Source organism: Accipiter gentilis, chromosome 5 (genome assembly GCF_929443795.1).
Source record: "Accipiter gentilis chromosome 5, bAccGen1.1, whole genome shotgun sequence".
NCBI lineage: Eukaryota > Metazoa > Chordata > Aves > Accipitriformes > Accipitridae > Astur > Astur gentilis.
This window is the reverse complement of record NC_064884.1, coordinates 38,404,857-38,428,924: the sequence shown is the minus strand read 5'-3', so window position 1 is coordinate 38,428,924 and position 24,068 is coordinate 38,404,857. Positions and strand designations below refer to the sequence as shown.

Sequence of the window (24,068 nt, the reverse complement as noted above, 5' to 3'; positions counted from 1 at the left end):
TCCTCCACCAACTTCTCCAACATAGGTCCTTCCCACGGGCTGCAGTCCTTCACTCACTGCTCCAGCGTGGGTCCCTTCCCATGGGCTGCAGTCCTTCAGGCACAGACTGCTCCAGCGTGGGTCCCCCACAGGGTCACAAGTCCTGCCAGAAAACCTGCTCCAGCATGGGCTCCTCTCTCCATGGGGCCACAGGTCCTGCCAGGAGCCTGCTCCAGTGTGGGCTTCCCACAGGGTCACAGCATCATTCAGGCATCCCCCTGCTCCGGCGTGGGGTCCTCCCTGGGCTGCAGGTGGAGATCTGCTCCACCGTGGACCTCCCTGGGCTGCAGGGGGACAGCCTGCCTCACCAGAGTCTTCCCCATGGGCTGCAGGGGAATCTCTGCTCCAGCGCCTGGAGCATCTCCTCCCCTCCTTCTGCACTGACCTGCGGGTCTGCAGGGTTGTTTCTCTCACTCCTCTCTCCAACTGCAGTTTCTGTTGTGCAGCAACTTTTTTATTTTTCCCTTCTTAAATCTGTTCTCCCACAGGTGCTACCACTGTCGCTGATGGGCTCGGCCTTGGCCAGTGGTGGGTCCGTTTTGGAGCTGGCTGGCATTGGCGCTGTTGGACATGGGGGAAGCTTCCAGCAGCTTCTCACAGAAGCCAGCCCCCATTACCAAAACCTTGCCATGCAAACCCAATACAAGTTTCAATTATGGCACGTTTTTCTTTCTGCGAAAAAAGGTCACGTCCTTTCTGTGGTTAGTATGACACTTCAGAAACCAGAATCAGCTGAGCTGTGCTGCAGCAAGAAATGCCATCTTCATCTTAAATGCCCAAGTCACTCCTGAGAGCAAGAGATCCAGTATTAAAAAAACTGAATCAGACATGAACCTGATTGGCAATGGAGAAGAGCATAAGTGGTCGCTGAGTGGCTTTTCTTTTTACCTTCCAAAGAACTGTTGAGGAATTAACAGGATAGTCAGGACAACTGGTGCTGACTGATCATTTGCATGTTCTGGAGGATCTTCCACTATATAACTACTCGTAACATGAAGCCATCACTGCTGCACCTTCCATTACTGCCAGCATACATTGCCCAGGGAAAGCAGCTGTAAGACACCCATGACAGTCCTCAGTTCCAGAATGTGGATGTACAGCCTATACTGATTTGCAATCTATAGACCTGTATCACTTGATCTTGAGTGAGGTTCACCTATCAGAAGCAATAATTATCCTTTGCACAAAGCGGAAAAACAAAATAGCATTCCACTACAAACACTGCCAGGATTTGCAACAGATGTGAAAACTTGGAAGGTTGACTGTCCCTTCATAAATCACTTAAAATCTGACATCTGAGGTCATCTAAGCACACAGGTGCCAAGAGACCTGGGTCTCAGAGTCAAAACAGCTGCTGGTATTACTGAAAGATTCCATTTATGTTCAATGCATGAAATCTGCTACAAGAAAGATGCGGCATAAACTCTGAGAAGTCCAGCATTGCTCTCTGAATTCTGCACAGTAAGTAGGAAACAGATGTTATTTTTGTAAATGTCATCCTGAAATTTAGTGGAGATACAATGTTTAAAGCAGGACCAACCACATCCTTTGCAAAAAGCTAAGAGTCATCTTCTACAAGCTCATCATTCAGATATGGAAAAAAGGTGAAGCTTTATCTTTGTTCGGAGACAGTGCTTCTCTGAGGATCTTTGGACATGGACAGACAGAAGTCTGCACTGAACTGACAGTGTCTCTGGCCTACCAGGAAGAAGTGAAAAAAGTATCAAAATCCTAAATGACTCAAACAGGGTTCTTAACTCCTTCCCAAAGCAATGGACCCATGGATGCTAGAGTCCAGATAAGAATATTTTCACAGATGAAAAGTGTAGTTGCTAAAGCTGCAAGCCTTTCGAGTTCTATAAATATATTCATCATTACGTGCCCATACATGAAGCAGCAGAGATGCTGTCGGGACCAGCAAAAGAACTCTTGAAACCAGGAACCAGTCCCGAATTCACAGCGAGAACAAAGATTTATCTGTTCTACATTTGAGAGTGGCAGAACAGTACAACAGACTGTCAGTTGTACTAGGGAGAGTAAGGGGTATCTCAAGAGTAAGAAAACCCAACCAGTTTACCTGAAGAAGGAAGACAAGATAATGAGCAAATAACATAGCAGAGGCTTTTGTGCAAGTCAGTACATAAAACTGCTGAGTGTGCACAGAATACAGAAGCAACCAAAGGTACTCTTTGTACATCATCTTGTAATTTTGAGTGCAAGGTCTGGATGTGAACCACAAAGACCTAAGTGACAGACTGGGTCATATACCATTTTAAAAATTCTTTTCCCAGAACATCTTCTGTAGGAGGCTGCAGGACTCGGTAAGGATTCAGAAATACTAGTTGCTACGGTTTTCCAAAAGCAACGTATTTGAGATGAGGCAGCAGAACACAACATATAGCAAAGATTCTGAAAGATGGTGGAGAGTCTACAGAAGACCTAAGAGACTACTTCCAAATGCAAGCGTGGATAGATTTATGTACCATAAAACTGTGCTCGAGAAAGGCACTCATTACTGACATGAGAGGCAACTCCACTTGGATCAAATCCTTCAGGATTATGAGTGCTCTCCAAGCAGGTTGATACTGTGGGTTTAAGGCATTCTTCTCCTCCCTTATTCAAGTGTACAGAACTAAAATCTACAAAATGGACAGGAAAGCCATGCACTGGTTAGCATCCCTAATATACCACACTTGAGGTATCAAGAGAAAAGGAGGGCCCTGCACTATAACACCAAGTACTTCCTCTAGGAAAAGGAATGAAGACTTAAATAATAATAAGATCTTTTTATTCTTCTGGATCAACAAACACTAATACAAGCGTAGGAATAGTCACCTGTATCAATCTCTCTTTTCCAAGAAACTCAATGGAAAAACCCTTTAAGTTCAACCACGCTTTCTACATGGTGCCATTGTTTCTCCTTAACTGTGGATTATGTGCCACACAGGACAGATGATGTTGTCGGCCAGAAACGCAACACATCCATGTTCTTTTGAGGAAAACAAACTTTTATCACCAGAGATACAAAAATGCTCCCAACAAAGTTAAGGAAGTGTAGCCATACGCCTGACGTCAAAGCCAGGAAAAGAACCGGTCTGATTAGTTACACATCTAAAGAATGCCATGATAGTAAACTGTGAAGGTATGTAGAGAGGAGCACTGAAAAGATAATTTGAAAAAAAGATTCTCCTCTCCCAATCCACAGAAAACCATGATTTCTGTGCTTTTAAGTGCATTATTTAACTTGTTTGGATTGGTAATACATGTTAATTATATTAATGCTTTAAAGGAATATAGACATGTTTACTGTTGAATTTCTATAATTACAACTCTCAAACTAAGACTTTTTTCTGAAACTATTTTTTTTTTTTTATTATAAGTAACAGGCTGATGTTCTAAAGACCTTTAAAGACAAAACTTCATTTTTCTACTTTTTACATAAGCTTCCCTTGAAATACAAGCTGCTTAGAGAAGTCACAAAGGAGTGACATTTACTGTTCTCATGCCAGTTAAGGTTCCCTGCTAATAAACTGGTTTAATTAAACAGGATTGTACTTTGGCACATCTGTGAAAGAAATTAAAGTAAAAAGCAAAGATTATAAAAAAACCAAACTGATATCAGAACAAAAAAAGAAGTGGGTTTTTTCCCCGCTATGAGCTACTAGAGCTATCTCCACCAGAAAGAGTTCACTGAATCTATTAAGAGAAGCCATGCCTTAAACTGCAGGTGCTTTTCATTAAATGATATTTAATCATACATCTAGTTTCCTTGGTTCCCTTCAACCTTAAAATTGGGCTGAAAGGGTATGTGTGAGTCACATGAAGGAAACTGATTAAACAGATTAAAATGCAGCAAAAAATAAATAAAACCAGTACCTAGAGTACATTGGGGATTATTTCTCAACTACATCATCATAAAAGTTGTCTCAGCAAAGATTTCTAAAGTTTCCAAATCAATTTGAGACTTTTAGTAAAAAAAATCAATTCCTAGATTTCAAACCTAAACCAGAGATTGTTACTATCATATCCACACAATCATGCATCTTACTTTAAAGTTCCTAAAAGTAACCTAGGCTAGGATTTTTAGAAGAGCCTGTATGCCTCAGAGGTACAAAGTACTATGAATTTTAATGGGATCTAGTTACTGGACTCACTTAGGATCTTTTAAAAAAAATCCCAGCTGCAGTAAGTAGTGAAAGAAGGTATTATTTAGTGATGATTAACATTTATATGTTGGGACTGCTACAAACAGATTACTTCTAACAGCTGCAAAATATATAGAATGTAAAGCATGGCATAGTAAGAATAAATTACACTATTTATCAGCTTTAGTGTCTTACACACTTCACTTTATTTTCCAAGCACTACAATAGGATTTACACAGGAACGAGATGACATTTTCTCAAATGGTACTGTTAAGAGTCCCTTTAAGGCTGCCCAGTTGAGCACGATTCCTAGGTGACTCTGCAGAACAGCTAATCTTCCTATTTACTTTCCTAAGGAAGACAAGACATATCATTTAATACCTGGTTCACTAAAGCCTTAAAGCACAAAGGCCACATAGCTGGATATATATAGTTTTAAAAGTTCCTCCACAAAAATATTTCAGTAATACATAGAATTTACATGAAGGCTTATGCAACAAAACAATTTCTAAGATAACTTTAAACTAATTCTAAGCTGAAATCAATGAAAATATTTTGTATTAGCACAACTTTCTGCACAAACACCAAGAATGTTTCAGTTTCCCCCACAATCTCCAATCTTATAGGATAACATAAACTTTGCTCGCCCTTCTGTTTTCAGGACCACCTGCAAAACTACAGATTGCTACAAAAGAATTAAGTGTTCCAGTAATGACCTTTCATATAATTTTTTTTTAAGTAAACATTTACCCCTCAGAGTATTTTACAAATCAGTAAGGAGCTACCACCACACTTCTACAGATGAGGAAGTTAACATTTATTTAGAGTATCTTTGCTAGCATAGGGGAAAACAAGTGTCTCTATGACCAGAGGAATTTTTAAAGCCTGTTTTTTTTCATGTGTATCTTTCTTGAATCTGATTGACCTTTGGATCTTCGCAAGTAACAGATTTCCCTGAAGCTTTCCTCACTGGTGAGTAATAAAGCGTCTCTTTGCAGAGTTCTCCACCATCCACTAAGACAGGAGCTCATACTGCAAGGATCACTAAAGGAGTCCCTCTCTACAGCCCAACCTTCTTTGGAAATCAATCAGTTATTTCCAGAATGACTACTGAAAGGCAAATACAGGCCTTGCTTTGCAGGCTTAAGAAAAAACAGTATTCTTCTCAACACTACAGCAATAGTCTATCTGTTCCAAATGACAAGAAATACCATTAACTGAAAACTCAGATTAGCACATTATTACCATATATACCATAGTGGGTTAAAAATGCGGGAGGAATTCTGACATTCCTCTTAGCTCCCTTTGCCTTTCATAATTTATCTCTCAAGGTAAAACAAGTGGTTATACTCTCTCAGACAGCTTTCCTGCACAATATGACATGAAGATTTTATTATTCAACACGTCTGTTGATAGCACTGATTTTGATTATAAATTCTAACAAACTAGGCAAGCAAGCTTTCATTTTAAAACTTTGAAACTTTTCTTTAAGACCCTGGCAGCTGGAGGTCTACTCATTAAAAACTAAAACCTCAGACCAGCTGATACAGAAAAATAAGGCCACTGGCTGCCTAACATAGCCAAAAGGCTTAGCAAAGAACTAGAATTGCCTACTTGTGTAACTTCTACCACTACAGCATTCAAGCGCCCACGAGTACATACAACAAATCTCTAATCCTAGTTTCATTTCACCTTTCTAGAAGTATCATTTGCTTGCATTAGTACAACTGTATCGGTAACTATGGTTCCCAAGAAAACTAGACCAGTCAAAGTTTAAATTCTGTTTTCAAACTAGGACATATAAGCTACCAAGTGGGGAAATCCCCAAAAAGCTACTTCTAAGATGAGAGCATACTAGTGCATGCAATTACAGGACTGAAAATTAGTCTTCATCAATATTACTAAAAATGATCTTAAGACGGCCAACTCCATATGGTGGCTTTGGAGGTTTGATTTTGTCAGTCTCATGAAAAAGGACTTGCAATGTAAGATTTTAGAAACTGTAGAAAAGTATCAAAGGCTGGATTCATTTATTTATAAACAAAGCAACTGAAATTCTTAGTATCTACAGCTGTGTTTGGTCAAAAAGAAACCTTCACATTTTCCAGGCCACTTAAGTGGCTGCAATATCAAAGGATTGGATATAGTGTTAGAGAACTCCGACTTCACTTTCCAATACAAGACTATCTACACAGATACTGTTGAAGTATTAAAAATTAGCTAGTAATGGTAATACTGAAGGTGTAGACACCAGTTCTGTTTTCATTAAGTTATCCCTATTAATAAAAAATGTTTGAAAATAAGGCAGAGCTTTTAAAATACTTAAAATAAGTAAGATACAAGAAAAATTTTTTAAAAAATACCATTTGCAACAACACACACACAAAATGTACTACTTGATTAAGTCTTAAATGCTTCTCATTAATAAATGTTCTGTTCCAAGCAAAGCAACTTTCCAGTAACAGCTCATCTAATCTTTCGCTTTCCAGGACAGTTTACTATTCTCCAGTTTAAAGTATGTTACGAATGGCCCACTCCAAATTGATGTAAACTATTTAAAATAGTTAGCTCCAATCTCTTCTATCATGCTCACCTATGTTTCTCCTGATAACAGGGTCCAGAACATTCCCATAGTAAAACCTTAGCCTATAAACATCTTATGAAAGAAAGAGAAATCTTATTAGTCCTCCACTAGAAGCTCAAGCATTTCTGTAGTGTTTAAAAAAAACAAAACCAAAAAAACCCACACTTAAGTTTTCTATTGAATAGTAGGTAAAAAACCCTGGGCACTTTTCCAAAGGTTAGAATTTTCTGTGTTCTGATGTCAAAATAGCATAGTGTAGAGCAACTTGATGACTATAAATCATCAGTCAGCATAAAACCACAGATGTCTGTATGACAAGCTTTATTTATGTACAATTAGAAATCTAGATTTCAAAACTAACACTGGCAATAAAAAATACTTTAAATAGCTGGAAAAGGGAAATGTTTACCAGTTACTTTACTATAACTTCAGACAAAAATCTTTGCAATTGTTAAGATCCCTCCAGAAACCACTGCCAAGACAATTTCTACATGAAATGATCTGACCTCCTTAATGTAGTCCGGTTAATATTTAGTATAAAAATGTGTTAAAAGTGCAAGACAACAAGTTTCTCCTCTTTATACTATGTCTCCCCCTGAATTACAATTCTAAAATTAGCATTTCTTCCACTTAGGTATAAGGCTGTGATTTCAAAAACCAAAACCAACCAACCAACAAACAACTGTAACTAGAAATGAAGGATAAGGAAAATAATGCATGGGTAATTTGTTGGAGTTTTCTCCTCATCTTTATCAAAATGGACAGACAAGGAGAATCATAGCTTCATCATCTACTTCTTGCCTAAGGGGAAAAATATTTTAACAAGATTTTATATAAAGATCCCAGCTTGCATGTTCTGCTCCAGGGCCATTAGTAGGAAAAGAACAAAGATATGGAAGAAAGAAAGAAGAAAAAAAAAAGGCAAAATAAGACTAAAGAAAGCACTCGAAAAATAGCCAAGAATAGAGGAAGCAAGTTTAAAAAATGGGATGAAGAATGAAAGAAAGTTACAGATACCACAAAATGAATTACCAGAACAGGTCAATGTCATTTTTTCTTCCACAACTACCAAAACCAAACAGATTGAGCACATTTCTGGAAGAGAGACAAAACCCATGTAGAAGCTAATGAGAGCTCCTAATCAATGCATAATCCTGCTTTGGAAAGGCATGTGCCTACTGAGTTTCAGGCAACAGAGCTTCTTTGTTTCTCTTCAAGAAAAGACTATTTTGTAAGTTTCCCAAGGTCTTTTTCAGAAATTACCTTTTCTCAAGTTACACAGTTGTAACACCTTAAATAAATGAATACAGAGGATGGTGGTATACACCTCAAATATTTTGGACAAGACGGAAAAGGGCCAAAGAGAGATGGTATTCAACAGTAACTGCACATAGAACTGATTTCCCTGGATTCTAGAAGCCATCAAAGATGCCCAGAAAAAGATTCAGAGTAACAGCTGGATTAAGGTGCTTAGAAATAAATAACTGTTCGAGAAGCTTCTTTCTCCCATTAGTATAAGGAAAGCCTAGGGAGAACAAGAATCAGTATGAACTGCTACCTAAGTTATAAGCTAATAAAACTGGAAACATTTACATAATTATATCTGATCATGACTACCTCCCAAATTTGTAAAATAATAAACTGAAATATGTGAGGGCACAGATCATCATAAATATGTATTTATTCTTTAATTATTTGCTAACTTTTTGAAAATGGAAAGTCAAAAACAAATTTATAATCTTAAAGAGCACATTTTATATCCCCTTCTCATGAACAATCTTCTGATGAATAATACTAGTTTTCTCCTTAGTACTATAAAGATCATTTCAGGAGAGTTGAGGAATTTAACAGTGTTTAAACAAGGTTTAATTCAATTAAATCGTGAATCACCTACATATCTTGTAGTAAATATGGTCTCAAAAGGTCATTTCCATCAACAGACATTATTTTGGTGGTAAGGAGCCGCTGGTCTACAGTTTCCACCACAGTACACAATGACGGAGAGAGCTGCTACACACTTGCAGCTGGCCTGAAATTAATTTTGTTAATAGACAATACTAGTGTTAAGCTCAAAAATTTAACACTGCAGCAGCATATCAAGTACAATATTTAAACACTTCCTGTGTGAACTGTTCTAAGAGATTCTCATCCTCATTTTTAAAACTCAGACTTCCATTACAGTAAGAACTTTCAGCAGAGTAAGACCGTTAAAATGCATACTAGAATTTACTTAAGGACTGCTCAACGTAACAAATGCTTTATTCAACTTGTGAATAAGCTACTGAAATGACCAGTACTAGACATACGGGACAGTGGAAAACAGAAGAGGAAAACCTACATACTAGTAAGCTTTCCTCTTTTGTTTTCCACTGTCATATTCTGCTACACTGAGTTTCTGATTATTTTGTTCTCATCCTATCTGCAGGTGAACATACTCACTCAGTTCTACAGAAGTTTAAGTTTATTTAAGTGTGGTCTGCTGCAATCCCATTTTTCCCTGGCTGCGTGTTCTCATTCCATCACTTCTGTCAGTGCTAAAACAAAACTGACTCCGTAGCAAGTCAGCTAATCCAAGGTTAAGCTCTCCACCAAATGGACTTGCTACACGGTCAGATGAAGGCCAATACTCTCTGATGCAAAACAGGAAGCAGGAACAGCAAATCATGAAGGAATGGCAGGACTGCAGCAGCCCTTGGTTCATACTGTCATGGAAACATTAAGTCTGCTTCACACTACTAAAAATAACACGCTATCACCTCTCCTCCACATCAAAAAGTTTACCCACATGTTATCTAGCAGTCACTCCCAAGAAGTTTGTCCGCTTCATTACCCTACCTACAGAGATTCCCTGCTGATCGTTTACATGATGTGCACTGTGAGACAATTGCATCAGAACTGACAAAAGAGATGTAACGCAGGAATTGCCTAAAGAGCTTTTAAGGACAGCGGTGTCCTTTTTCTGCTACTGTATTACTTATTCATTTCATAACTTTAATTGAATAAGCAGCAAACAATGGATTGCACAGCATGACCAGCATTTCAACAGGGAGACTATAGAAGGCAGCACTATATTCTCACTCGTGAAAGCAAAAATGTAAAACCAGCACACCAAGCAGGAGTGAATTAGAGCGCGCTATTCAGGGAAGTCAAACTTGCATGCAGAATTTATTGTGGCTTTTTAGATGGCTAAAACAAATTAAATCTTCTCCTAATATCTTTTAAATTTCAAGCTTTTGCTAGTCTTAGCTACAGGGCAACATATTATGTACAGCATTACTACAATACCCACTTTTTTTTTTTTTTGCTAAAGCATGATCAAAAATTCTTAAACTAAAATTCCTTCTACTGCATCAGGTTTTTGCTATGGAATTCACAGCACACAAAGTTCTCAGTGTAAAAATGAAGACATCCTTCCATTTATTTTAAGAAGTTGAAAATAAACCACAATGGAAATTTACAACTACACTTACAAGGAAGGTATTAGAAATTTAATTTAATTAATGAAGAGGCCCCACCTCATCACACTTGCTGAAGGCAGTCCTTGGGCAAGAAATGCTTTTAATTTATCCAACTGAAAAAAAATTAAGCATTCTGCCAATACTACTGCCCCTTCATTATATTGCCTCCTGTTACATAAAGAAAATGTGTTATATATAGAAGTGACTAAAACCAGAAATTCCATCAGAATAACATCTCTAGTAACAGGGAGTAAACACAAGGAGAAGAGTTAGTGAGTACTTACATACCAAGCATCACAATAAAGAACACTGCAATTTGTAAAAATCATGAAGTATACAGCACGTTAAGCTGGATGGAACACTAGAATGTCATTTTCTGCTCCTGTTTTGATAAGGAGTACAGGAAGCATTTAGAAGAAGAAAGCCTGTGAGTAAAATCCTTGCACATTAGATGGACTACCATGGAAAAGATTCCCTTTAGCAAAGCAAGCCATTCAGTGTAAAGACAAAATGCTTGTACTGTGTTTTGCTAACATCTCTTCACAATTTAAAGCAACAGATACAGAAGAAGAGATTGTATCCCATTTAACAGAGGCATTTTTGCTTAACCACTGGGTCATGTACATTTGTTGTGCCTGTCTGCATTACACCTTCATACAAAGCTTTAGTGGTATTTTTGTTGGCATGCTGTATTTCAAGACACTGAACGTAAAGAAGAGTATCACGCTCCATGACGCTTACAGTGATTAGTTTGTTATTTGATTCTTTTACTGAATGATTTTTTTCTTCATAGCAAAAAGATGGCTAACATTATCTTCAAGGTGAAAATCAAATCCTACTTCCCCAGATTTCCTTCTACTATTTATTATTAATTCCTCTGCCTTCTACTATACAGAATATAATAATCCTTTGTTTTATAAACAGTGAATGTTATCTGTTACAATCTTTTGACACAAAAAAATAATTCTTAAGGTTTTTCCCAGTCCCAACTTTTGTCACAGCTGATACTGAAGGCAGCCATCATCAGCACAGGTTTTCCCTATTTTCTCTGTGATCTCAAATTCAGTTGCAACTTGGTGAGGCTGTTTTTACTGCACTACAAATAAAACAAAATACAAGATCTTAGAGTGTTAAGTTGCTTGTTTTCCTCTGAAAACAGCCAGTATTTCTTATCATACTGCCCTGGTTAACACATCTTCTAAGCATTCTGTTTGCTGCTCCTACTTTTACCTTACTTTTTTTCTGGTAGTGCCTTGCACTTAACCTTACCAACCCCTCAGGCCAAAGTAAATTCACCGAATAGTAAAACCTTAACTCAAGAAGATTCAATCAATCACTTTCAGCAACTGCATCAGCCTCTTGGGCAATTTTCAGGTATTTCCACAGTTGTTCTCACTCTGATTTTTACTACTCTATTATTCGTTAAGCATAGCTATTTTCTCTCTGTTGTTTATGAAAGTGTTTAGAGGTGAGAGTGTACGCTTTGCTTCCTTTATTTCACAGTTTCACTAATTCAGACTTATTCAGCCTTCTGAACAGCTTGCTGGAATCAGACCACAGCTATAGCAGCAACTATGATATGGTTAAAGGACAGTAACATCAGTTAATCCAGCACTCTTCAGGCCAGTTTGGTATTTCTGCTTCAACATTTGAAGCTTTGTAGCTCTGCAAAGTTGGTTTTGTTTTGATTTTTTTTTTAATTTAACCTGAAGACTGGCAAAATTAATTTCCAATTTCAGCTCTTCCATACAGCAAGAATTACCCAAACTTTCCTCTATTACTAAGTGGTTTATTAGGTTTTGGTAATTTGGACTCTATAAATTTATGTTATAGATCATCTTGGTGTGGAAACTGCCTTCTAGTAACATCTGTTTTGCATCCTTTCCTTACTCCATTTTTAAATTCCTCAACTACAACACTGAAACATCTACTACTAAACAGGATTAAAAGCTTAGGAACACTATCGAAGACTGATGATAATTGTTGTCCAAGGCATAAAGCTGCTACAAAATAAAAAAAAAAAAAGACCACTATAAAATTGGTTGTTTGACTATCATCTACTTTAAGTCATAATTAATGGCATCCCATATTAAGGAGTAATTATCTCTTATATAGCATGGTTTTATTTGTGTTTGAATTACCTTAAAAAATCATTGCCATTGATATTCATCTACTCTAAGGATTTTGACATTATGAAATCAATATTGCTACAGTATTTATTTTAATTAAGCTCAATGATTTTTTTTGTTTAAATAATGATACTTTCCGCCATGCCATACAGCTAAATTTAAAGATATTAGAGACTGAAAAGTCTAAAAATCACTATTATATGCAAGAACCAAATGTCCGAACAAAATTAAACAGTCTACTGAAACATTATTTCCTACCCATTGCAATCTTAAAATTCCATTATTGTAGCGGCAAATGATACAGACAGTTTGACAGGGAGAATCATTGACTAATATCATGTTGCAGTTGTCTTCAGACAAGACAAAAGCAGCAACCCAGTAAAACTACAGCTGCCCTGACGCAGGTAGAGCAATACAAAAAATCTGAAAAACACCGATTCCAAAACAAATTAGAATAGTTAAGTAGAAGCCAGAAATACGATCTTTTCCTCAGAGAGGAAGAACATGGAGTTCAAAGGAAAAACGGGTAAAAAATATTTGCCTGAAATTTGAATTCTGTTGTATGTGCCCTATTCTATATAAAGACAGTTAGTATAAAGGCAAATTAGTAATTAAAGAGACCTGGACATCTGTGTAATAGGAGTATCTAGAAAACACGTTCAGCTAGAAGAGTTTATTCAACACTTCTTAGAGCATGTCAAAGCCTTACATATTTCTAGCAGAGGAATTCAGCTCTACTGCCCAGGACCTCAAAGAATAATTCCAAAGCCTTAACAACGCTGCAACTTGTTATGTTATAGTTAATTATTACATACATCCCCTTACACAGGCTCTGAATTTCTTCTTACGTTCTGACCAGTATCTCACTGAACTATGGGAAGTGGAAAAGAATTAGTGCTACAGAACTTGAAGTACAGCCGAAATAAAAAAAAAGGTTTGCATCAAAGAAATATAAATTAAATACAAAATAATAATAATTTTTTAAAAAAGTTTTGGCCTTTCTCCTTAGGGAAAAAAAAAATGGCTTGTTCAGCCAGTCTGCCTCAAGTTGTCCTTTTTATTTTTAAAGATAAACTGTTTGACTATACCACTATCTTGGTAAAAAGCCAAGACCACGTAGAAAAGGAAATTAATAATTCACATCCAGAAGGAAAAAAAATCACTAGTGATCCAGATCCATAAAGATGAGAAGAAACAGATTTTACTACTGAAATAGTCTCTGTTCACCCAAGTACCTTCAAATGGAAATCCATTTTAGAAATGTGCCTATTTGTGCACTACTGCTATAAAATTTAATTAGGCTTTTTAATACCTTGAGTATAAAAATAACTGATTATTCCAAGAAATTAGTAACCCAATCCCATCTCTAACACTAGCTTGCTTTTCTGAAGTGTATCTCAGAAAACCAAAGCATTGTCACCATACGGCAAAAATGAGACTGAATTTTCTCTCCTACGCAAACTCAAATTTCATTCAAGTTGGATGGAGATAAAACAGAAATACATTGATATCTTTTTATCAATTTTAATCCTCTGACATTTATTTGGAAAACAGTAATAGTTGCAGGTATTCTACCACGTGAATGAGAATTTCCAATTTTCCATTCATACATTTTAGAGCATCTTTGGAACGTTGCAACATCCACAATTTCCCCCATCCTATTATAATTAGCTAGGATTTCTTCTTCTCCTCATACTTACTCTGATTATTGAAAGGTTTATGGCTTCCTTCGTAGAAGTTTTCAATTTGTACCTTTTTTACCCTAATTTTTCAACTCTCAAACTGCCTGAAACCATAATTTGATTAAACAACCATTTTTTATACTAATTGAACAGATGCAATAGGTATTGCAAAAAACAAGTTCACCTATATACTAATTCATTAGTATGTACTACACATGCCTGTTTCAACGAGGCATAATTTTCAGAAATGAGAGCCAATAGACCTTTAACTCTTGCACACGTAATAAGCACCCCTCAAATCTCTTATGCCTACCCATAATATATAAAGATGTTAATGAAATGTACTGACAAAGTGTTTTTCAAATGATGCTATATTTGGACAATAGTTAGCCCTGTGTTGTTGGTTGTTTTTCTAAAGGGGAAAAAGAAAATAAATAAAAATCTGTAATCAGGATTATAGAGCTCCCCCAACTGATTAAGTTACTAAATGAGGCAGAATATTTTCAAGACAAATTGCTGACTGACACTATCACAATGAAAAACTACTAATGTATTCATTTTTTGTGGTGGCACAAAACACACCCAGCCACCAGCTCCAGAAACCCAAGCATAACAAACATACACAGAGTATACACCTTAGCACTTCAGACATAATGGGTGTTTGTGACCTATCAGGTCATCTTGAACATGACCCTTCAATCATATTACTCGGGAATAAGAGGGAGATAGAAGAACCAACAGATGTTTGACAAAATTAATTCTGTATCACACAGAAATGAGTTGTGTGTTTTTTAATCTATTTGCTGCATAGTAGTTAGAGAATGAACAGAAGGGTTTCAAGTTCTGGCCATATAAAAAGTCTTTTTCTTATTACCATTTCTAATCATGACTATAAACTCAATCCTAATGTGCTCAAGATCTCTTTAGTAAATTAGTAAATTCTGAAGATCTACTTTCTCCAGTTTTCGTCTGCTTTCAGAGATTGACAATGTGCAATGCGAAGAGGTCTAAATCACTTTTTTTTCATACTTCTTGCTTAATATTCTACCATATTTTGTTAATTCAAAAATTAACTCTATCTCCTGATCTTTGGTAAGTTTTAAAAACACATTTTGAATAAATGTGCTTATACAGCTTGTGTCACCACAAGTTTCCTCACGGCCAGCATCTGTTAGCATTCACTAAGCACCCAAAATCACTAGGCCATTTTAATACCACCTACTACATTCTTTCACAAGATAATCTCAATTTTTCCCCCTACTATGGAAAATTTTTCCCCCACTGACAAAGATACAATTTATTTTTATGATTCTATAATGGCACAAAAGTGGTGGTAAAAATCAGCACAAGATGCAAGTTAATGGCATGGGATGCTCTATACAGCCATGCTGAGTCACCTTGCTTTAAGTGAGAAGAGATCATCTAAGAGAAGGGCTCTCACAGGGTAATTCTGGTCCCTGCAAAAGGCTTTAAGTCATCTGGGCAGAAGGCAGTTTATATTATCAGGAAACAAGACAGACAACCCATTTTCCAGTTTCACTATGTTTATTTCTCCCCAGTATACTGACAGCAAAGTTTTTTGATACTGTGTTCCTGAAGGGTTTTGTTCTTTTTGGAAGGTGTTTAATGTGATGATCTAAGAAAACATGCCGCCTTTTCTTAAAGTATCAGAATCATCTCAAAGCAAAACATAGAAGCAGGTCATATTTCCCCAGCCTTAAAGTGAAGCATCCTTATACTGAAAAAAGGTGCGAAAGCTAGCGTTTGTAACAGTTCAGCACTACCTGTTAAAGGTGGTCAGAATTTCCTGCATCTATATCTAAAACAGGCCAAAAAAACCAAAACCCATCTCTATTCTGAGGAATAATTCAGTCTAGGATGAGACATTTTAAAGATCACTAGAGTATTACAAAATAATATCTAAACTTCATTTTAGTATGCCGCTCTGCAGGCTTACTTTTACTGCTGCAGTATTAATTGTATTTCAGAAGTAACTTCTAGAAATAGAAATCAAAGACTTGCATACAAATACTTACTGCAGGTATCAGTAACTTTTTTACTTCTTCAACAGCCCTCTTCAGTTTTATTTCTGCTCTGTTCTGAGCATCCTCCACAGTGATAAGTACATGTAAATCTTCATTCAGGTGTTCCCAGTTGGGCTTGCCTCGGTTCTGTTCTTCCTAAAAAAAATAAAATTAAAACACAGAAGCTATGAAGCACTGTTACATTCTGTATAAAACCATCACATAAACAGTAGACAAACTCAATTCTGCGAATGGCACAAAAGGTACTTTCAGCAAGATGGGAAAAGACTTCTTCATACTGTGGAGACTGTTTTGGTTTATGTGGTTACATAACAAGAATTTAGGCTTCAAACAAGCTTTTGGGGAATTTTGTTTGTGTTTTGGAACGTCATACTTTTTTTTTTTTTTTTTTTTTTAATTGCAAAACAAATGTAATTTCTTAAGAGTACCTTTCCCAACCAAACAATGGAACAAGAACAAGAAGTACTACAAACACAGTATTGCTTTCAGTATCCTTTGGAGCCTTTCAAGGGTTAAACAGATAAAACATACTGGCAATTAAGCAACCTAATATTTTCAAGAAAAGTGAAACAGACACCATACATAGAAACTCCATCTGAATCACTCCAAAGGACAATAAAGAGAGCAATTCTTCAGTGTTAAAAATCGTTTTTAAATACTCATGAAGAAAAGGTTCAAGAATCAAACATCACAAAAAGAATAGAAGTTGCAATTTTCAAAGCAGAGCTACATGTACTGGATGAAGGGCAGAGAGGAGGAGATGACAAGGCTTTAGTACTGAAGTCACAGAAGAGCATGTAACAAGACTGTCACCATTACACAATTACTCCGTTACATCAATGGCATTAATACTCTCAAAGATAAATCTTAGTAATGTTTTCAGAAAGGGAAGGCATGCTAAACAAACATTTTTTTAATGTAAACATTTTTAAACAACAGATATCAGGAAATTTAAGTAACAGTCAAGTATCCAGTTTTTCAATAAATAAGATAAAGAACACAACACAAAAGAAACTTTCCAACTCCGTTTTTATTAAACAGCAAATAAAGCTAGCTAAATTTCCCAGAAACATAATTTAAATTTGACAATATTTAAAATTTAATAAAATTAGTAAAAAAAATTGGGGGTGTCAAAACTGTAGTAAAGGAGAAAAATTTATTATAACTTTTGAATCTAAATAAAGGCCCACATAAACAAAAAACATTTATTTAAAACTTAAAATCCTGTGCATAATAAAAGAGCCTCCTATTTGTAAGACAAATATTTGTAGCTTAACCACAATTCACATTTAAAAAGAATTAAGGCAAGCAGTTAATTGCAAATGTGTCTTTTCCCCCAAATTTCATTAAAATTCTTCTAGGAAATCAGACACATAGAGGAAATGTTTGAAGATTTAATGCCAAGAAATACTTGCAGTACTTTATATGAATATATACCTGAGGGAGCACTGTTCCTTAGAATGTTCTATCCTTAATTCAGCTGTTTTAAGTCCAAAATATTTTGTGGAATAGACAAGGATAAAAATGGGGGGGGACGGGGGGGGGGGACGACAGAATCATAAGATGTATGGAAAATTTATGTAAAAGAATCAGTACTTTGAAGGAAATTCCTTTTCACTATTCCTCATGTAACATGCACATATGCGCTACTCCATACTATCAGCTACAGTGATTTTATTATTTTTTTTTAAATGTTATCTTAGACAACTTTCTAAGCAACAGTGGCTGTGAAAATATCTCTGTGAATTTCAGAAGCTGAAAAAAGAAAGAGAGAAAAATAACCCTCATTTATAAAACAGAACCTGACGCAAAGCGCAGCTGAGTTATAACATGTTCTCTGCTGTAATTTAATCTTTCAAAGAACTATCTACCACAAGGTATTTGCAGCTTATTTCACTCAATCATGATCAAAACACCACTATTACTATTTAAACAATTCAATTTATTATATTTTTTTTAATCCAAAGCAGGAGTGAGTTGTTTTCTTTTAAGATGGTGACAAGCTATATTAATATGAGGGAGCACACGGTATTATGTCACAGGTATGACGAATGAGAGAAGGTTCCTAAACCAGCAGAGGGCAGAGCAAGAAACATGCAGCTACATCTTCTTGCACTGGTGGTGAGTTGGCACAACACTGGCATGGGAAAGGTACTGGTTACTAACATATGAGGTGCATGATAAACCTTCACAACTATGGTACCGCCAGAAAAAACCAAAAGAGGGACAAATTACAAGAAAAGGTGTCCCTAAGTAACACAGCAAGTTCTGTTCCTAAAAGAGAAGGAATGTCTAAATGAAGTTTTTGCTACTATGCAATTAAATGGCATGCTTGTATGTAGTGTGGGCAAGCATAAAGGGGCCTTACGGCACTGCATCAATTTCTTCCATAATTAAAATAATACGGTGCAAAGTCTCAAAAACTTGGAAGACTTGGACACATTACCACCTGTTGGCAACAAAAAACAAACTGCACACTGTCATAGTGGATTTATGCCTGATTTCTAAGTTTTAGAACACAAAATAATATTTTCTTTGCTACATAAAACAGCATAGCCTGCCTCTCTTATTTGGTATTTAAATATTTCAGATTAACATGATCTCAGCTATTAGTGCTTTACTTCAAAATTGTTCTGGTGCAGCCTGAGGACTTTTTTGGTTCAGTTTAAAAAAAACAAAACAAAAACCCCCAAACAACAGATGCCCATAGGACAATAAACATATGATACTGTGTATTTTTTTTTCAATAGCCCCTAATTTACTTTTAGGTCGAACATGTTGTGTGTAAGGTCAATAAACACATGTATTACTAGGGTCAGACCTCCCAGCACAAACAATCATACAAATACTTATCGGTAAGATCTGTAAGGACTAGTATATGACTAGTTCTATATATGCTCTTCTATTGTCATGAAGTACATTAATAAAAGTCCTGTTCTCGTGGAGAGTACTATTTCTTAAGTCAAATAGTAAGACTGAAATAAAGGTTAAGAAGAATAAAAATCCATACAATATGTTCTGAAAAAAATTTAGTTAAAAAAAATAAGAGAACAGAGTTTGGAACAGGCTTCCAATTTCTTCTGTTCTACTTCAACGCACTGGGCCTTCGAATTCCTGCACTGCTTCCATTCTGTCCCACAAGGTTGCTTTCTTAGTGGGTTAACAGTTTTCCAAATGTCTTCTGGTTTATTGAAAATGCTATTTCAACGTTGTATCAATAGGTATGGTGGATTTTTTTTTTATTGTTTTTTAACCAAAAGTGGGAAATTCAGATCTACACTAGGTCATTCATTCAAACAAAAAGTCAGATGCAAAACATATGACAGGGCCAGGCTCATGGGAGGAGAGAGAACCTGCAACCTCTCGCAGTTAAGAGCTGCAATTTTTTATGCTACCTCATTCTCCTTTTAAATCCTGAAAGATTGGTTTGGAAAAACATATTTTCCCCCAAGTAAAATCTTTACTTAAATTAAACTAATCCTCTGTGCAACAAGTCTTGAAAACACCTTTTCCCAACCCTGTCTTATTACAGAAAAGGCTGAACGGGTAAATTGAATATATCTGGAATTCAAGTTGGAAGGTATCTTTCTTAAGACTCATGAAATATAGTCCAAGACTTTAAGGGTGGGTTAGGGTTTTCTTTTGAAACTGGGGAGAAAATGGTGAAAAGATGGGCAGGAGAGAATGACTACAACTTGCCCTTCTGCTTAACTTCATAGAAAGAAACTACAAACTGGGGCAACCTTGAAATGAATTGCAGCTAAGACAAACCAAATTACTTCACAGAACCAGAGAATGGTTGAGGTGGGAAGGGACCCTGGACATCATCCAGTCCAACCCCCCTGCTCAGGGCAGGGTCAACTCAATCATGTTGCTGAGGGACAGTATTTAAATATCTCCAAGGATGGAGACTCCACCACCTCTCCAGGTCACCTGTTCAGTGTTCGACCAGTGTTCAGTCACAATAAAAAAAAGCTTTTTCTTATGTTTACATGTAATCTCTCTTATTTCATTGTGCCCATTGCCTTTTATCCTTCAGTAGCAACCGTTGAGCAATTTGGCCTGGTTGCCAGGTCTATCTATAGAATAAGCAGTGAGCAGTAACAGAAATTGCCATGAGAGTTATTCTGGACAAAAAAAAAAGTTACCACAGCAGGAAGGGTATGCACATAGAAGAAAGAAACAGCACCAAGAAAACCAGAAAACCTGAATAAAAGACTTGGGGAAATGAAATTCAATTGCATATATTCAAAATTATATTACATACACAAGAAGTAATTTACAGCATGAAGTTTTCCTGCATCCCAGAGATTGTTTATGGAATAATTATACAGGAAAAATGGAGGCAGTGAAGATCCAGGAAACTACAGAGTAAAATGATTTATGCCACAACTGTGGGGAACAACAATATTAGAAAAGCTTAATTACAACCAAACTATCTTGTCTGCTAAATTAAAGAACATTAAGAGCAACATAACTGGCAGATGAAATTTCACTGTGCTCCCTCTTTGGCAGAAATTTCAGTATCCTTAAATATAGCCTAATTCTGTAAACAGATTTTGCTTTCATTCTGTTGCCTATGCCTATACACTCATTATCCTCCGGGTACCTATATACAATAATGGACTTGAAGAAACTGCTCAGTATTTATCTTGCTATTAAGGTCAATGGATTAGGTAGTTTTTTTTTAAAAAAAAAAATCTTGCTTCTAACTCCTCAAAATTTATTTGCACAAAAATAAAAGAAAAAGTAACATAACTACAGCATTTTTTTTCCTAACTATTTTTCCTTTTCTTGGGGAGGGATTTAGGAAGAAGCCAAAAAGCAGGCAGAGGATGCAACTGACTTGCATCTATACAGCCAAGATTTAATACTAGAAAAGTTGTTCCATGAGGAGAAATACTGAAGTCCAGCTCCCTGTTGATTTGTGTCCTGTGTTCTCCATACACCTCACCCTACCACAGTAATTCCAAGCCATGGTCTTAGACCTCCTGCATCCCAGTCCTTTAAAGCCACTTCTATTTACATCTCCATATCCCATCCCAAAGCTTCCTCCTTAATACCTCAACTATTGACTTAACAAGAGAGAGCAGCTTACTAGCTTTCTGTAAGGTATGCAAAGCAGATGACTGAAAACTCAGTACAACCCTTCCCTTGACTAAAGATATTACATTAGACCTCTATCTAGCCAGTAATTTTCAAAAAACTTTAAACCCAAAGGAAAGAAGCACCTGTCAAAATTGACTAAAATTGTTCAAAAGATTCAAATAGTCAATGGGGAAAATATTTTCAAGAAAGCAAGCCATCACAAAATATTTTATCAAGAACTTAAAAAAAAATCTCAAACTTTATTTCTCACCACAAAGGCCTAAAGACCTTCACAGTATTGCTGACTGACTGAAAATAAGTTGACGAATTAAAAACTGGTGAAGTACAATCCAGTTGTTTCCAGCTGTCAGAATGCCATTAAAGGAAAATGAAATAAACACTGAAAAGAAATACTTTCCTAATATCTCTTTATATGCAGGCAGGGATATATTAAATAGACAATAAAGAATGCATGCAATGGGGTAAGAGCAGAAGGAAGTTTTCCACATGGCTTTTTTTTTTCAGAAAGCTATGCCCCATAGTATTTTAAAAAGTGCAACTCCCATCCTATGCACTTTTCCCACTCTACCTCATGCAATTTCCAGTAATGTTGGCCACTAGAAAATACAAATACAGCTCAGTAGCAACAGCGGGGGCCTTTTAAAGAAATAAAGCCACTGGCTCAAGGAAATGTTGAGAATGAACCTTAGTATCCGCACTCATCTTAAAGTGATAAGTTATTAAATGCTGTTTTCACTGACCTATTACAACAAGCTGCTCTCCCTACTGAATGACAAAAAAACCCACAGAAAAGCTAAAGTAAAAGGGAGGAAGGTTTTCATATAATGTCAAATTGAATGCTATAATTAAAAGGCATCAGAACAGCTTTAGTCCTTTAAAGCGTACAAAGGTTTAAGTACATTCTAAGAAGTTTAATTGAAATTATCCTAAGATATAGAAACAGTATAATCACTCATAGCCACTTCTCCTGGTCAAACGCAGGAGCTAAGATGTGGACAGAAGCAATTCAGCTATTTAGTAAAATTACCACAATATATTTTGTCTAATAAATTGTGCTATAGGTACATTACAATTGACAGTAGTTCTAGGTGAATGCTTCCTTTCCATAATAAAAACATTCACACATATGTATCAAAGTTTTAAAAATGACTGGAAGGGCAGTTTAAAAGAAGCTGTGTGAATTAAAAAAAAAGTTAATGTTGATTTCAAGCAATTTTGAAACAGAAGTTAAATTTAACTAAAAAGTGATAAATTAGAAAGGTCATTGTAAGCAAATTCTAGTCCTGCTGTAGTTTAAGTGTTTTCAAATAAGAGTTGATATGTATTGTAGCCATGCAACAACATCAGGTGTGAATTAATGAGCCCGAGAGAAACATTCAATACTGATTACACCTTACTTAACAACCTTTTGTTGACACAGTTGAACTGGTGAAACCAAGCCAGAGTAATCTAAGAAGAATGTTCTTTTCACTAAACTAAGTCATTACTCCCAACCTTTCATAGGCCACAAGAGTTGTCCATCTTGAGCTGTTCAACGTGTAACTTTTATTCTTGTAACTGCTCTCTGCCAACCTGAGCTACAGAATTTTAAGGTTTTGGTGTCTCTGCTGCACAGATAGCTGAAAACAAACATGTGGAAGAGAGAGGATTTCTGTAACATAGCGCGCAAGGAATAAACCACTTAGAAGTCTCAGATATACAAATAACTCCACATCAGCTGATACATATTCAAGAGAGCTCTAGCCCTAATGAAACAAAAGTCACTTGAATCGCCTCTTACTGTTGTCTTATTGTATCCTTTTATGACCAATCTAACAACTACAACAGGTTTGCTCCCCTCACCCGGACAGTCCTTACTCCTCCACTGGGACCGGCCCCAGCGCCAGGCCAGCCTTTGGAGAGCCAGGCCAACATGCTGACGCAGCAAACCCCCCCCCCCCCCCCTTTCTCCCCCTATCTTCTGCTGGACAAGTGAGTGAATAGGATCATAAGGGGCTACCGAGTTTCAACACAAGGTCAGTGCTATAATTGGGAAAGGGAGAAGATGAGGGACCATATTTTAACACATAACTGCCACTTAGAGACTGGCTCACCGTATCTCACAAGACCATCCAAAGTGAAATCTAATTATGCATGTGCCAGCGACAGAACGCAGTTATCTTTATTATCTGACATGAAGCAACTTGTTCGTCTATGTAAGAACTAGGTGCTAGTATGTAGTAGCAGTTGTAAATACAAACATGGAGTTTTCTCCTTCCATTCTTGATAGTGAATCTAAGTCTTGACAGGACTGATCAGTGAAAAACAAACAAAACCTGAAAAACACCCCCCCACACACCTGTATTCACATGATATACTCCTGATATTAACATTTCAATAAAAGCTGTTTACTTTAGAAAAGGCCTGCAAACAAAATAAGTGCTTAGGTAAGTAGCAAAAACAGAGGGTTTTATGAGATGAAACTTCAAGCCAGCCCTGCAAAAAAAAACCCAGCAACAACAAACCAGTTTAAAATGATGCACTAATTACAGTATCTGTTTGAACAACAGAAGTAATTTTATAACATGAAGCATCGGAACACACTGATTGTCCTAACCCCTGCTGATAAACTGCTTTAATTGTGCAGTTACAGTAAGGCCAATTAACATAGACTTTTGCTCCTACTGAGCTTCCAATAGGAGCAGTTCACAAGCAGAAAGCTGGTGAAAAAATAATGTAACAAAAGAAATGCTGACGGAGTAGCACCTGGTCAGGGAGAACACTGTAGCTTACTCCACATTTAGACTTTCTGATGGAAGTTTTCTCCTATAGAAGCAACAGATTAATTGCTTATATTAACAGACACATACTTCCTGTTTTGAATGTCAGACAAGGTAG

At 36.5% G+C, this 24,068-nt stretch overlaps 1 protein-coding gene across 9 annotated transcripts in view; it reads right to left on the bottom strand.

Annotated features, from left to right (window-relative positions):
* The window catches only part of QKI (QKI, KH domain containing RNA binding), a 164,979-nt gene that overhangs the window by 38,154 nt on the left and 102,757 nt on the right, over positions 1 to 24,068 (bottom strand). For 5 of the 9 annotated variants that reach the window (XR_007506109.1, XM_049801198.1, XM_049801199.1 and 2 more), the window contains exon 5: positions 16,074 to 16,213. Coding sequence is in view for 6 of the 9 variants with exons in the window: in XM_049801198.1 (XP_049657155.1) it covers positions 16,074 to 16,213 (140 nt within the window). In the remaining 3 variants the exon portion in view is untranslated. Of the gene's footprint in view, positions 1 to 16,073; positions 16,218 to 24,068 lie in introns of all 9 variants that reach the window. The other 4 variants (XR_007506111.1, XR_007506110.1, XM_049801201.1 and 1 more) reach the window with 1 other exon arrangement.